Source organism: Homalodisca vitripennis, chromosome 2 (genome assembly GCF_021130785.1).
Source record: "Homalodisca vitripennis isolate AUS2020 chromosome 2, UT_GWSS_2.1, whole genome shotgun sequence".
Taxonomy (NCBI): Eukaryota; Metazoa; Arthropoda; class Insecta; order Hemiptera; family Cicadellidae; genus Homalodisca; species Homalodisca vitripennis.
The window spans coordinates 195,911,943-195,926,379 of record NC_060208.1 but is presented as its reverse complement, the minus strand read 5'-3'; the positions used below and the strand labels follow the sequence as shown (position 1 = coordinate 195,926,379).

General features: G+C 32.5%; 1 protein-coding gene across 1 annotated transcript; it reads right to left on the bottom strand.

The window, feature by feature from the left end:
* Positions 1-659: 659 nt before the first annotated feature.
* Positions 660-13,549, bottom strand: LOC124355952. The gene is made up of 3 exons (XM_046807101.1): positions 13,439-13,549; positions 8,980-9,215; positions 660-756 (listed from the first exon to the last, which is right to left on the bottom strand). The coding sequence occupies exons 1-3, from the start codon at positions 13,547-13,549 to the stop codon at positions 660-662; spliced, it is 444 nt and encodes a 147-aa protein (XP_046663057.1).
* Positions 13,550-14,437: the final 888 nt, after the last annotated feature.

Sequence of the window (14,437 nt, the reverse complement as noted above, 5' to 3'; positions counted from 1 at the left end):
CTTCACAACTACAGTTCACAGAAGATTTACTCATCAAAAATGCAAACTCAAAGCTGAGTAGGTTTAAAATGCAGGAAAAAATGAAAAATATTTTTAGACCAATCTGTTGAATCAGATTTCAGATTGATAATATACTAATGAAATGTTTTGTATCACCATTATATTTTGATTATCTTGTGTAATTTTTGAATTACACAAGTTACACAGCAAGACGAACAACACCAAACCAAAACCACTCAAAGAGACAAAATGATGCCATGTAAAACAAGTGAAATACTTGAGGATCTTATAATCTCATTAAAGAAACTAAGTGCAACTACCGGTACTCACAAAAATATCCAACTTTATTCCTGTTAGATACTCCACCACTCAGAATATTTCTGAGATAAGTCCAGATGAGGAGAAAGAGAAAGTGAATTTGTTATAGAGATTCATTTAAAGAAACAGAAATAAAAATATATATTCTAGATTAAAGCAAGCTGGACCAAGTTAAATGTACCAAAATACTCAAAACAAAGGAATTAATAATAAAAATTATAAGAAAAAAAAAACAAAACTCTGGATAAAAAAATACCTAAATTTCACACATGTCACCTTATCGGAGAGCTGGCAATCAGGTGGCTACAAACCCAAACGCTGACCTGCTGAACATAGCACTCTCAACGAACGGAAGAATTCCGACCGACCACTGCTTCGTCCTCGTGGTAGGGACCAACGATTGTGGCAGCTGGGAGGTAGGTCATTGTCTTCAGGTATCTATAAGAATCAGTTAAAACAATGCAGAGTACTATCCAGGATCATTGTCTGAATCCTACAGCAGAAGCATGACCTTCCTCCCAACAGCCACATTCATCATACTTGTGAAACAACTTTAACGAAGAGCTATGTTACTGCTAAGAGGGTGTACAGACACTGAACGTTCAACTCAATCAGGTAGAGCTGTCTCACCTCACAGGGAACGTACCTTCATATGGGGAGCAAGTGCCTGCTGGACTATGCGGATTGAGGAAGCATTTTGCAGTGCAAAAGAGCCCCCCCCCACCCGCATTATAGGGATGAACATAATATTGATGTCTTAAGATGTCCCCTTCTTAACAAATTTGTGGAGTAAATTAGGTTAATTGTGGGGTGTGTTTTGATTACCTAACTCCACATATTCAAGTATGAATTTTTAAAGTTCCAGTGACTTACAAAAAAGAGTTATAAGACTTGTTGTGATAGCAAATTATGCAAGTGAATAGCATATTAGTGATCAATACACTAATATTTAAGATATTTATAAATTAGCTTCAAAGGTAACCTGCAACAGTATACAAAAACTAATATAAATGTTGTAAGTTTTACATTTTCTTTATTCTCTTAGAACAAGAAGCTAACAAAATTGGCCTTTCTGGAGTTAACAGGTATTGTGGATGGGTAAAGTTGGGGACTAGGGGTCACCTCCTGTCAAGATCTACAAGGAAGGATTTTTTGCATTAATCTTAAGTCCTGTCTCCTACCAAAAAAAGGGAGAAAGCCAGCTCTTTTACCAGCCTCTCTAGTCAAAGCAGGCAAGGATGGAACCCGTCCCTTAACAACCCTTAACATTGTTAGGGAGCCCCCACACCAACTCCAAAAGTCATCTATCGCAGTATATCGACATTCGCAGTTAGTGGATATGCTGCTGTTGGGCATCCATAAAGTTGCCCAGATACATATATTTTTGCTGCACCCCAGTAAGTATAGGTTTAAACTGAAGGTTATAAACCTGCCAGAAGTAAACCCTCCTGAGGATAAAGCTTTACACTTTTAACTGACTAGACCTTGTAGTGCTAAGTGGCTCAATTGGCAGAGTCATTGCCTTGTGAATTATTGAATTTCAATTATTGAAGTGCAAACGTTATTTGGAGGAAAGAAGTGATGGATAAGAAAGAAGATCCTTTGAGGTGGTGGGCAGTTAAATATCATGCCTACCTCAACTTTGTACAAAAACACTTTCCCATGGTTATCAATGTCTGTTCCTTGCGAGTGAATTTTTTCCAAAACTGAATGGACCCAGACACATAATTTTGTAAAGGTATTACATTTTTGTAAAGTAATAAATTTTTGTGCAATGACAGTCTAAAACTGTTGTAAAATTGTTTTTTATTGCATAATAATTACAAGTTTATAATAACATACAATAGTAATAGTAATTAATACATATTGTGCGATGATTCAAAACACTTTTGGGCTGGAGTATAATAAGCGATCATCATATCAACCAAACCATTTCTAGTTTAACTAATTAATTAAATGATTACTTTTATAGATATAAAATATAGCTAAAACTATACTATCAAATTCTTATAATTAGTGTAATTTGGTTCTTACATTGATTTTTATTGTTACTTGTTTTATAGTTTTAACCAATAATACAATAATTGAATTGATGTGGTGGCCGCTTATCTTACTAGAGTCCACTTTTGTAATATTGTTTTTTTTTATAATTGTAAAAAATTACCTTTTAATGGACCATAGACTTATAATTCTGTAATACATTTTGTGCAATGTCATTTTTAAAACTTTTGTGATATTGTTTTTATTGAATATTAATTAAAATTCCTCAGGCATATATGTATAGAGGCAGTTAAACAAATAAAAAATACTGTCCAACTCAGGTCCTCATAACAACAAATTATGGACTTATCTACCCACCACTTATCCTTCTGCTTGATCTTGTGAGGGCGGGGAGGCTGTGCAAACACACATTTCTCCAGAATATTTATCCTTCAAAAGAAAGCAATCAGAACTACTGTTAAACGGCCAACAGAGAGATGTGAAGCCCAGAATTCAGAAATTAAAACTGTTGACACTATCCTGCCTCTATATTTTTGAGACATCTCTTATTTTCAAGTCAATGTGCAATCCCATAAGAGGGGTACTGACATACTCTTATGAAACCAGAGGCTACTGAAATGGAAGACACAGAATGGTAGCTTTTGAACTTTTAGGCAGCAGTTCAGTTGTCAAACACACTGCCAAATTCCATAAAAAACAACAACGCTGCAAAAGGCATTCAAAACTTGTCTGAAAACAGCACTGAAGCACTTAAAGCATTTTACAGAAAAAAGATGAATTTATGGCCACATTCTTGGGAGACTACTGAGGTGACAGATACTGGGGCAAGTGTGAAAAAAAAAAAAAAAATTTGGAATGAAAAAGCTGTATATGAGTTTTTTTCAAGAGAAGACTCCTTACCTGGTTGCTAAAGGACTCCATACACAGCATGAGTGAATTTGTCGCCGCTGTGAAACTTTTACCTAAATTGACCACTGACACTGCATTTGATTTTATTTGTTATTTATATTGACCCATTTCTGAATTCAGCACTAAAGCAATAAAGTTATTCTCTCTCCCCCCCCCCCGTTTCCTTCCCCTTTCCCGTCATATTTTTTCAGGTCACGAACAGTTAATAAAAACTAACATTTTAAAACTAATATATTTATCAATGTATATGCCTACATGTAAAATTTTATGAAATCTATATTTTTCCTTAGTGCAAATTAAATAGTGTTCAACTTACTGAATGGACAGAATATTTTTCTCATATGTATTTGAGTGGAAATAAAGTACATGGCTTGATCAATGTGCAGATTACCCAGGTATTCTGTGATACAACCCAGATATTATCTTTCCACAGCATGCTTACTCATATTGAAAAATAAAATGTCTTTAAACAAGATTTGGCTAAGGAAAAAACAACTCACCCTTGTATTTTTTGTGGATAGGATATGTTTTGCCTGGCAACACCTAAAAACAGATTACATTTATTTATAAAATGGTGAATATTAAGTGGTGATGTTTTTATATTAGTTTGAAGGTTTTAGAACTTTTATATATGTTATTTACATAATTTTCACTTCTGTATTTGACTTGCTTTAAAATATTTAATTCATAGTGTTTTAATTGTTTTGTAACCTTTGTTATAGTTTGTGAGTTATGTTATTGTTATTTAATTGATAAGTAGTTATTAGAAATATATCATTTGACACAAGTTATTCTGAAAAAAGTTATGTACTGAGAAACAATTAAGAAATAAAGGCATTTTTATTTATTTATTTATTATTATTAGTAAACTTTTTTGTATGTATTAGTTAATAACGTTAAGCAGAAAAAAAAGTAAATAGTTATACTTTATACAGTATAAATAAACTATCTAAAAGTTAATGTCTTCCATACTGAAAAACTCTGACAAATCATTAAAATGGGTTTTAGAGAAGAAAATTGTACCGTTTGATGTTGAACATTTTTTATTGGATAATTATTAACTAGATTTTGTAGTTTATTGTAAATCTTCTGAGTAATTATAACATAACTATTTTGTTTTTTGCTTAATCTGCAATGCTCAATAACAACATTATTTTTATGTATGTGGTAGTATAACTATGCATGTTGCTAGTCAAATGAATGATGAAATGTTTTAGAAAATATATAATACTGAGTCACAACTATCTAAATTAATAACAGTTTGCGATTCAAGCTTAATAAAAAGTGGGTTACAGTGTTCTAGTGGTTGTGATTTTGTTGTTACTCTGATAGCTTTCTTTTGTAAGATAAGGATTTCATTAATTTTAGTGCTATTACCCCATAATACTAGGCCATATCTGATTATTGGTTGAAAATAAGCATAGTATGCAGATTTAACATAGTTTTCAGTAACACAAGTAAAAAAATTACTCTAGACAATCTTTTTGAAATATATTCAATATGAAGATTCTATTTTAAATTATTGTCAATAAATATTCCTAGAAATTTAGCACAAGAAAAGAAATCATTTGGTGTGTCAATGGAAGGGGTTTGTTGTAGTAAACAACATGTTTTGAAATTTGACTTCATTTAGTAAAAATCCACTTGATCTATACCACACTGAGGCTTCCTCAACTGTTTCATTGACTAGAACTTGTAGTTTGTCAAGTTTGTATGGATATTTAAAAGAGTTGTGTCGTCAGCATATAAACAAGGTTTGGCCTTAACAGCGCTAGGAAAAAACATTTATATGTAATAAAAACATAATAGGGCCCAGGGCTGACCCTTGAGCTACACCATTCCTGATCACCATTTCATTGGACCAGTTTACATTAAAACAAACTTTTCGTTTGATAAATAGTTTAAAGAACTTAGCCGGACTGCCAGTAATACCGTAATAGTTCAGTTTTAAGATCAGTTCATCATGGTCAACACAGTCAAAGGCCATGCTCAGGTAAAAAAATGTTGCCTGAGCAAAGGCCTTACTCTCAAAAGTGTTTAGTGAATCAACCAACTGCATGAATGTTGCATTTACCTCTTCTAAAACCAAATTGTGAAAATTTTTATATAGTTGTTATTTTCCAGATACACAAAAGTTGATCATGTACTACAATTTCTATTTATTTTAGATAAGACAGGTATAATTGATACTGGGCGATAGCTCTCAGGAAAATTTCTAGACCCTTTCTTAAAAATCGGGCAGATTCGTGACAACTTCAATTCATCAGGGAAAATACCTTTTCTCATACATTTATTTATTAATACATATAGTTAATGGGTTCAAAAATATATGGTAAATGTGTTTAAATATATTGTTAGATAAGTTAAAAATATCTTTGCTTTCTAAGTTTTTAAGTCTTTTGACAGCTTTCATGACCTCATCAGTTGAGACTTCTACAAAGATAAATGTGTTTCTTTCAATATGGTAATTTCTTATTAAGCTCATTAACATGAGGCTTTTTTGATACTATCCTTTATTTGGTTAACCAAATTGACAAAAAAATTGTTAAAGTTATCTTGACTGATATTTATATTTTATTGAGATGATAAATTGTTTGTACTTTCTTTTCCCAAGCGACCTTATATTTGCTACTGCTATTTTCTATTTTTGCGACATTATAAGTTTGCTATGCATCTTCTATAGACTTTTTATAACATTTCTTGAGATTCACATAGTCAGCACGAAGCCAATCACAAGTAGAATGTTTTGTCAATTTGTCGAAAAACTAGAGCCTTTCTTTCATTTGGGCCAGTTCCCCACTATACCCATCATTTTCATTTCGACTTTTGATCTCTAACTGTGGAACGTTCTTTTTTCACTGTGGAGTAAAATGTTAATTTATTAACTAAAATGGAGAAAAATGCTTGAAAGCATTGTTGGGCATTAGGATACTTGTTCATTATTAAGTAGGGTATTCCAATCATGTGTCCTCAAATTGATTGTCAGATCATCAATCAAGGATTTTGGAACAATTATAACAAAAGGTGTCATTTGTCCTTTTGGATTTAGCAAGATTTTAGATGTTTAGACAAAGTATTAATTTCAATATTTAGCCCATTATGATCTGAGAAAACAAAATCAAAGATGTTACATAAAATAAACTGATCTGGGCAGTTAAACAAAATATTATCAAGACAATGGGCTCCCCGGGTTGGTTTGTCATTGATGCATACATAATACACATGAATGTCAAACTTTACATTAATAGGATACCGGGAAGTTTACAAAACAAAACTTAGTTATTATAGGGGTCGCAACTCCTATGTAAACCCGTATTCCTGGGTTTATCTTCTTTAATATACTTTTTGTAATATATTTATATGACAAGAAACGTGTGTGTCAAATTTCAACTTTTTTCAGACAGCGGGAAGATGAAAAATAAAAATATAGTTCTTCTAGGATTTGAAATCATATTTTAGCTGCTATGGCAATTAAACTTCATTAAGATGCTCTTGTCTTTCTATGTAAGTTATGAGGCACGTGTGTGCCACATTTCATGTACGTAGGACATAGGGAAGTTGTAAAAACAAAAATTAAGTTCTTCTAAGAATTACAAGTCCATTTTCAACCCCTATTAGTGGATTATATTTATTAAAGATATAATTATTGCTATGGATAATGCAACGTATCATTCAAAACAAATATGTAAAGCACCTAGGAGCTAAAGCTATAAGGCAGAAATCACAGAATGGTTTACAATAAAGGGAGTTCACTTTAGTTCAAATATGATACTTCTAGTGACAGTCAAGCTCCACGCGATAGAAACTAATATGGGCTCAAATTAAGGGAAATGTTGCAAAAATACGAAGTTGTTCAGTATTACTTTTATTACATAATTTTGTGAAACAAGCTTTGGAAAAGACTACACTTGATTGTTGGATAATAGTTTTAGAGAATACTAAAATAATTATTGATATCGCTTGGACCAAAGAATGATTGCTGGGGGAAGCTGTAGAGAGACTAGTATTTTGACTGGGAGACAGAAGTTCATTCGAAGACTGTGTCAGTGAATATGAGGTAGACAGTGAAAATATAAAACTGATAACAAAGACGATGATGATAAGATTATGCGTTTTTCGGCCGCTTCATTTTGAGGAATACTAACTTCCCTCAAATTATCTGTAAGCAAATTTACACATATTGACTTAATTAAATGTTTGTTATTGGGTAAATAAATAATTTAATTGCCTTTTCTTTTCTTGACCTTAATTATTCACCAGAAGCATACAAGCCTAATTTAAACATTTCGCTGTTGTGGTTTGTGTGAAAACATAAACTGTCGATATTTTACCTTATGTTTTATAACTAACTGTTTTATAAAAGGATGTTCATACTTTTCAGTTTTGACCTCCCTTAATTTACAGAACAATACTGTCGAATCGTGGTGTATGCTGACGACTCTGTCCTTGTGACTTCATCAAGGGTTGTGGAGGATCTTGACATACATAGCCTTCAACATGGCTCTTGTTTATTGCAGTTCCAATGATCTTGCTCTAAATGAAAAGCAAAAGTGTACAAATAAACTTTGGAAGCAAGAGAGATGACATTCGTGCTCTTCCTAATTTACAATGTGCTAAGTCAACTAAGCATCTAGGAGTCATACTAGAGGACCATATTTCCTGGGCAAATCATATTGACCAATTATGCAGCAAACTGAGCAGCTCACTCTTTGTTTTGAGACGGATGTTGGTTATAGCCTCACCTCAGGCAGCCAAGACTAGCTATCATGCACTCTTTGAGAAACACTTAAGGTATGGCATCGTGCTTTGGGGGGCTTCGTCACAACAACCACCTTGAGTGAGTGATACCTTCAAGGGTAAAATATTAACTGCAAAGGGCATTTATCTATTGGAAACTATCTGCCTAGCTAATTCAAAAGCCCTTGTACGGAATGGACACTTCCATTGTTATGGTACTAGGCCATGCAATCACTTCAATCTGCTTTCTCACAGGGACTGGAAGATTTGAAAAGAAGCCTACATAGGCTGGTGGTAAATTCTACAATAAACTGCCTGCAGAAATCAAGACAACTGAATCAAGGTGTTTCAGAGCACATCTTCAGGCTTGGCTCCTTCAAAGACATTTTCACAATACAGGCAGAGTATATGGACTGGCCAATGACATCATTTACAATCATTCTACAATCTCATTCCAGATGAAAAAATGTGGTAAATAGCCTACAATAGGCTATTTTCTGAACCTTTTCAGATTAATTTTTATCAATGTTAATATTATTTATGGCAGCGTGAAAAGATTAAAGCAATACTAATTCCTCATGTAGTGGTCATGATAGTTCTCACAATTACTTGCTTCAAGGAAGAGGAGGAGGAGATTTGCCAATGAAAGTACTATGGTAAAAGATTGAAATAGGACAAACTACTGGAAGGATATTGCAGCCGAGATGTTCATAAGTTAAAAATAAAAGGATATCTCCATGACTCAGAAGGCTATCATTTAAAAGAAAATAACATACATAAAAAATATAAAAAAGGAAAAGATCCACCTGTTTAGTGTGCAAGATATTTATATAATTTTAAGCCTTATATGTGTACATTAAACTCTTTATACTATTACAAGCCATATCTAATCAAAAGGTGAAATAAGGAAGAAATTTATGCCATGTGCATCATTAACCAAAACTGTAATTATATTTTTCAAAACTACTTTTTTAATTGTCACTTAAAATCTATAGAACATCCTCGTCTCCTCACCTGATGTCAGCTTTTGTCGCAGTCGACGCAGGTCTCGTTTGATTGCCATCGAGTATCGGCTCCAACAGATTCCGGGCCTCCTGTGATGCCTCTCTCAGCACCATCCTCACCAAAGAATTTAGGGTACCTGTGCTCGTCGCTGCCAGATCTCTCATTTTTAGCCTCAACAGTGTGACTTCGAACTCAGCGTTGTTGGGCGGGTGGTTATGTTCCTCCAGTACCCGTGGGTTGTTGTACTAACACAAGACACTAATGTATGATTTAAACTGAGTATGGTAAATGAATAAGTTTACATTTGTTTTACTTACGATTAAGAAAAGCTTTGTTTTCAATAGAGAAACAATGGCTGGCCGTGCATGAGGCTAGATTCAAAATAGCAAGTGCTCGATTCCTCTCTGAACCAGTGCACTTTTTGTCAGTTCTGCCAAACACGTACTATATAGACTTTCTACTCCCCTTACTATACAGATCTTATATTTGGGGGAATATGCAGAGCAAGTAGATCATCCTCTCTAGTTTTATTGTAAAAACATAATGACTGTTATTTTCTCAAATTTAGTTAATCAAAACTATAATTGTAAGTGTGTGAGTGCAATTGTAACTGAACATCCGAGTGCACTAAAAGACAAAATCGGACAACTTTTATAAAAGGAGGGGGTCCATATTACAACCCCCCAACAGTCTTTTGGAAACATGGACTGTTTAATCAACTTTTTCGTGATTACGTATTTGAAAAGTTTAGATTTTATCAAACTAGTACAAATACTTGAAAGCCTACTCTAACCCTTTTATCATGTTGTTTGGTGGTGTTTTTTCCAAAGTAAATTGTAAAGTTTTAAAGTTTTTTTTGCAAAGAAATAGAGACTAAAACATATTTTGTAAAAAATGTAGTGCTGAGTAAGATATGAAGATTCGGTTCATCACTGATACTGTATATATCACATAATAGAAACCTATTAATCTATATCACAAAATCGATTAATAGAGGCACTATAACCATTAAACAAACTATTAGGATAGGTAATAAATAATACATTTAAATAATTTTTAAATAATCATAACAATACAAACATATTTAAACTAAGATATTATCTTTCAATGCTATTTTGGTTAGTTTTCTAGCACTTTTCTATCAAGTTAGGCCTAAGTAACACTTTTATTTAAATGAAGTCACTTATCAAATATGTTTACAATCTTAAAATAAAATGTGTTTATGTTAGTACAGATGACTTAACTTCACTATTCTATTATGTATTTGTTGATTATATTGTTGGGGGTAATTATGCAATATCGTTTATTCACCATTTTAGTGCTGCGGGATAATAGACTCAGAAAACTTCTGCAAATTACTGACACCTATTGGCTAGATGATCCGTATTTAGGCCATATTTAATGTAGTATACAATTGAAATATCCAAATAACCATATAACTGCATTTACACCAACTGGCAGCACACATGCATTTGATATGTTTTGATGTATCACTTAATACCCATTTTTCCCTCCTAAAGTCTTTGGAATTATAATTTAAGTTAACTATGATGTTGTTATGGTGTGCCATCCAATAAATTTTTCAGATGTGAAATACGCGTCTAGGTAGTACCATTGTTTACTTTGTCCTGTAACTTCAGTATTATCCAGAGGCTATTATTTTGGGAATAATCGTTTTACCTGGCACCTTAAAGGCTACATTATTAAGAAAGAATAGAATTTATTTTACTTACTGTGAAAATTACATGTCATTATGATTGCTTTGTTTAAAGTGTGTTTTTGTTTTTTGGTCGATTCAATTGAATTTTTGAGTTTAGCTATGTTAAAGTACCATTTGTTACAGATGTGTAAAACCACCAATGGATTCCACCAATTGATTTTCCCTCACTTCTCCCAACATACTACATAGCCAGTTCCCACTATTTACCGAAGTGAGAAAAGAAAATTGTGGATGACATTCATTGAAACCTTAGCTCTAAACTTACAAATGTAATCTGTTTCCTAAATTAAGAATCTACGAGTTGGTACATTACATAACTTAATATAAATTTATCATTTATAATTACACTCCGCATAAAACCAGACGTAATAAAAATATAGCGCCTAATAAAAAATTTCTCAGTACATAGGACCAGATTGTATAATTGAAAACCAGATGTATTATATGTCATAACGTAGTGTATATTGAGTACTTTCATTTGGTATATGTGTCATCATGGAGCCGTTTTGTACTTTTGAGATGGACAAAAGTTTTGACTGTCCACATACAAAACCTAAAGAATACTCATTGGTAGCCTTATAAAAAATTCTCAGTGCATATAACCAGATGCGCATTAACTTATACGTCATTGTGTAGTGTATATTATGTACTTCTACACAGTATATGCGTCTTGCTAGAGTCGTTTTGTATTTTTGAGGAAAAGTTCGGACTGTGTACGTGCAAATCTGTAAATCTTTGATTTTCAAATCTGCTGCTGAAAATAGATTATGAGCTAGTGACTTTTATGGATTATTTTTGTTCCAGTTGCTGACAGAAGTAGTGGGAACTAGTAATAAAGTATGATGGGGGGAAACCCCTTTGTGGAATCCATTGGCAGTTTCACACCGGTCCTTTGTTCAGCGATTGTTTTTTTATATGAAAAACAAAAAGCAGTGTACATTTTTACACATATTATGTAATAATATATCTGGAATATTCCATATCAATGAGCCTTAGTTTGTTTTAATTGTTTCCAGTATTGCTGTCAAGCGCATAAAAGTTTTACAATCTATTGACATTAGTTTACTGCGGAAAAATATAATGTTATACATGAACACACTATTCTCACATATGTATTTGTTGTTATTTCCTTCATCGTTAATACTTTGTATTTATGTTTATTGTTATTGTTAGAGTTAGCTTATATTTGTTACAGTACTTGTTGTTATTTATCTTGATATTGTTATTATTATCTGTATTTGTTATAAATTTGACTCTAAAACGTGGCTTTGCCATTAAAAATTAATGAAACGAATTTTTGTGTATAAATTCATGACCTATCACAAGCTGCAGTATTATAAGCGGCCACCAACACAACCAGATTATGATTGTTGAATGATTCAAATTATTGATATTCATTACCATCCAAAAGACCGAAAAATGTACCGAACAAATAACGCAATAAATATTTCAAACAACAATATGGTTTTGCTAGTTTTCAATCTTAGAAATGAATGTGTAAATATTAATAAAATTTACAAATTATAATTATAATATATATTTACTTACTTTATGTATTTTTCAAGGATAAACGTGACTACTTGTGAAACAAAGAAGACACGTACGTCACTGTTTTTGCGGCCATTAGTGAATAACGAAACACATGATTTTAGTTTTGAATTTATTTCCAAACACGAATTCACTTTGAAACTTATTTTGAGTGATAATGTCGAAACTGAATTAAGTTTTAGATTAAGTTTTAGCTTTTAAAATTGTATTATAGTGAAAGCTATACTTTTATATGTTAAATAAATGTATTTGCTTCAAATTACATAAAATAACTAAACTTTATTTAAACAACGTTTGAGCAGCGTAGTACTTACGATTACTTTAGCTAATCTGAAATGGTATTTCTGCAGGTACTGATGCCGTCAAAAGTACATTCATTAATTAAAAAAGTAATTGTTTGATTTAATCTAAAATAGCCTTGTACACGATTTTTTATTATATTCATAATACCAAATTTAGAATGTTCAAAACAAGTATTCTCAAGATCATTTTTAGATACGCCGTGTTTGTTTCTTTACTTTCTTACAGAAACACTATTTGATTTCCACCTTTTAATTCTAGTTTTCATCTCATCAATAAAAAGCTGGGCAATTCAGATTTCAAAGAGTAAGGTCATTATCTTGAAACCATTTAGAACATTGCTCAGAGTTTATAAAAACATTTTGAGCCAATGTCTGCATATTCATCGCCGTTGTAATTTTTGTCACTAGACTTCTGCATAAACGAAATAACAACAGCTGGTAATGACTTCACTAGTCTAAATAAAGAAAGCTGGCAATGATTATTATTTATGAATATCTATAGGTCAAATGTCATATTCGATAGTATCAGTATTTAAAATCCGAATCCGATTGTGGTGGTGGTTGCTTATTATACTGTAGCCCAAATCCAATTGTGTTGGTGGTCGCTTATACTGTAGCCCTATCACGTGGTAGGAACTTAAAAATAATAACTTAAATACAATTTTGAATGAAACTGTAGTTTATAAGTTTAAAAAAAAATGTCCAAAACTTTACAATTTCAATAAAAAGTGGGTCAGTCATAAACCTCCCTATTTACTGTCAATAGGAACACACAGATCTGCAAAATTTCAAATAAATTGTCATGGGAAATGGGCTAACCCCCTAGGGCCTGGGGGGTCATCCCCACATTTTTACCGTTATACAATAAATGGAATAGATGTGGGAATAAAAATCTTACCGGCATTTGTGTCACCATGGCTCCCTTACACGAAAAACCGCGTAAAATGTGAACATCTCCACCTGACCAGTTTGACACTGTCAGATCGTCGCTTCCTATAGCAATATCCATCGTAAAACAAAAGTTCAGCTCCTCTTACTCCTATGATTACTCGAGGTTCTTCCATTCACACAATTTGATTAAATACAAAAATAAAATCAATTTGTCTGTTCATTGACACTAGTCTTTAGTTGGGACAATGTCTTGAACAATATTTGAATGCATATTCCAAATAGTCCATAAATCCACGAAATTAGTGTCTGCACATTCCGCTCCGCCACCCACTACCAGGTAAGTTTACTTTACTGCACTGCGATTGTGCGATTTGCAAATCACAAGAGTATAGACTAGAGAGTAGTCATTGACAGAAGAATGCACGTGGGACCAACGAAACAAAACAACCAACAAACAACTAAAAACTCAAAACAAGTAGAGATGTGTCGTTCACTCGTTTAGTCATGACATGACCCTTTAATTGGAATGTATCAGACACTCAGGTGAACGACTGAACAGTGCCTGGACGAGAGTGTTCCAAAAAGGAAAGAGTTCACTCTTTCTCGCCAAACTTATTAAATTTATTTATTTATTTCACTTCTAACGGTAAACCCAATATACAATAATATTAAAAGAAGATATATCAATACAAACATAATCTAATCATACTGTATATTACTAAATGATAATAAAAACAATACTTTTCCAAATTGTTTATTTTTTGGACGAGGCCTTTCAAAACCATCACAAGCGACTCCACAAAATTTTGTTTTTTAAAACATTTGCATGCATTCAGTAATATTTAAAACATTTTCCAATTGCTCTTCAAGAGTCTTCAATAATCATATTGAGTTAAATTGTTCTTAATGTATTGTTGCAAGAATAGCAACATATATATATATATACACACACGTTCATTTTTCTCTGGGAAAATCATTTAATTATTTGTTTGATTTTATTTATATA

What these genes read in the sequence shown, in the direction of transcription:
- LOC124355952 (XM_046807101.1), bottom strand. Translation starts at nt 13,549, where the DNA reads ATGGATATTGCTATAGGAAGCGACGATCTGACAGTGTCAAACTGGTCA. An exon ending in CCATGGTGACACAAATGCCG is followed by an intron (nt 9,216 to 13,438) that starts GTAAGATTTTTA and finishes GTCTTGTGTTAG; the next exon opens with TACAACAACCCACGGGTACT. An exon ending in GCGACAAAAGCTGACATCAG is followed by an intron (nt 757 to 8,979) that starts GTGAGGAGACGA and finishes TGATTCTTATAG; the next exon opens with ATACCTGAAGACAATGACCT.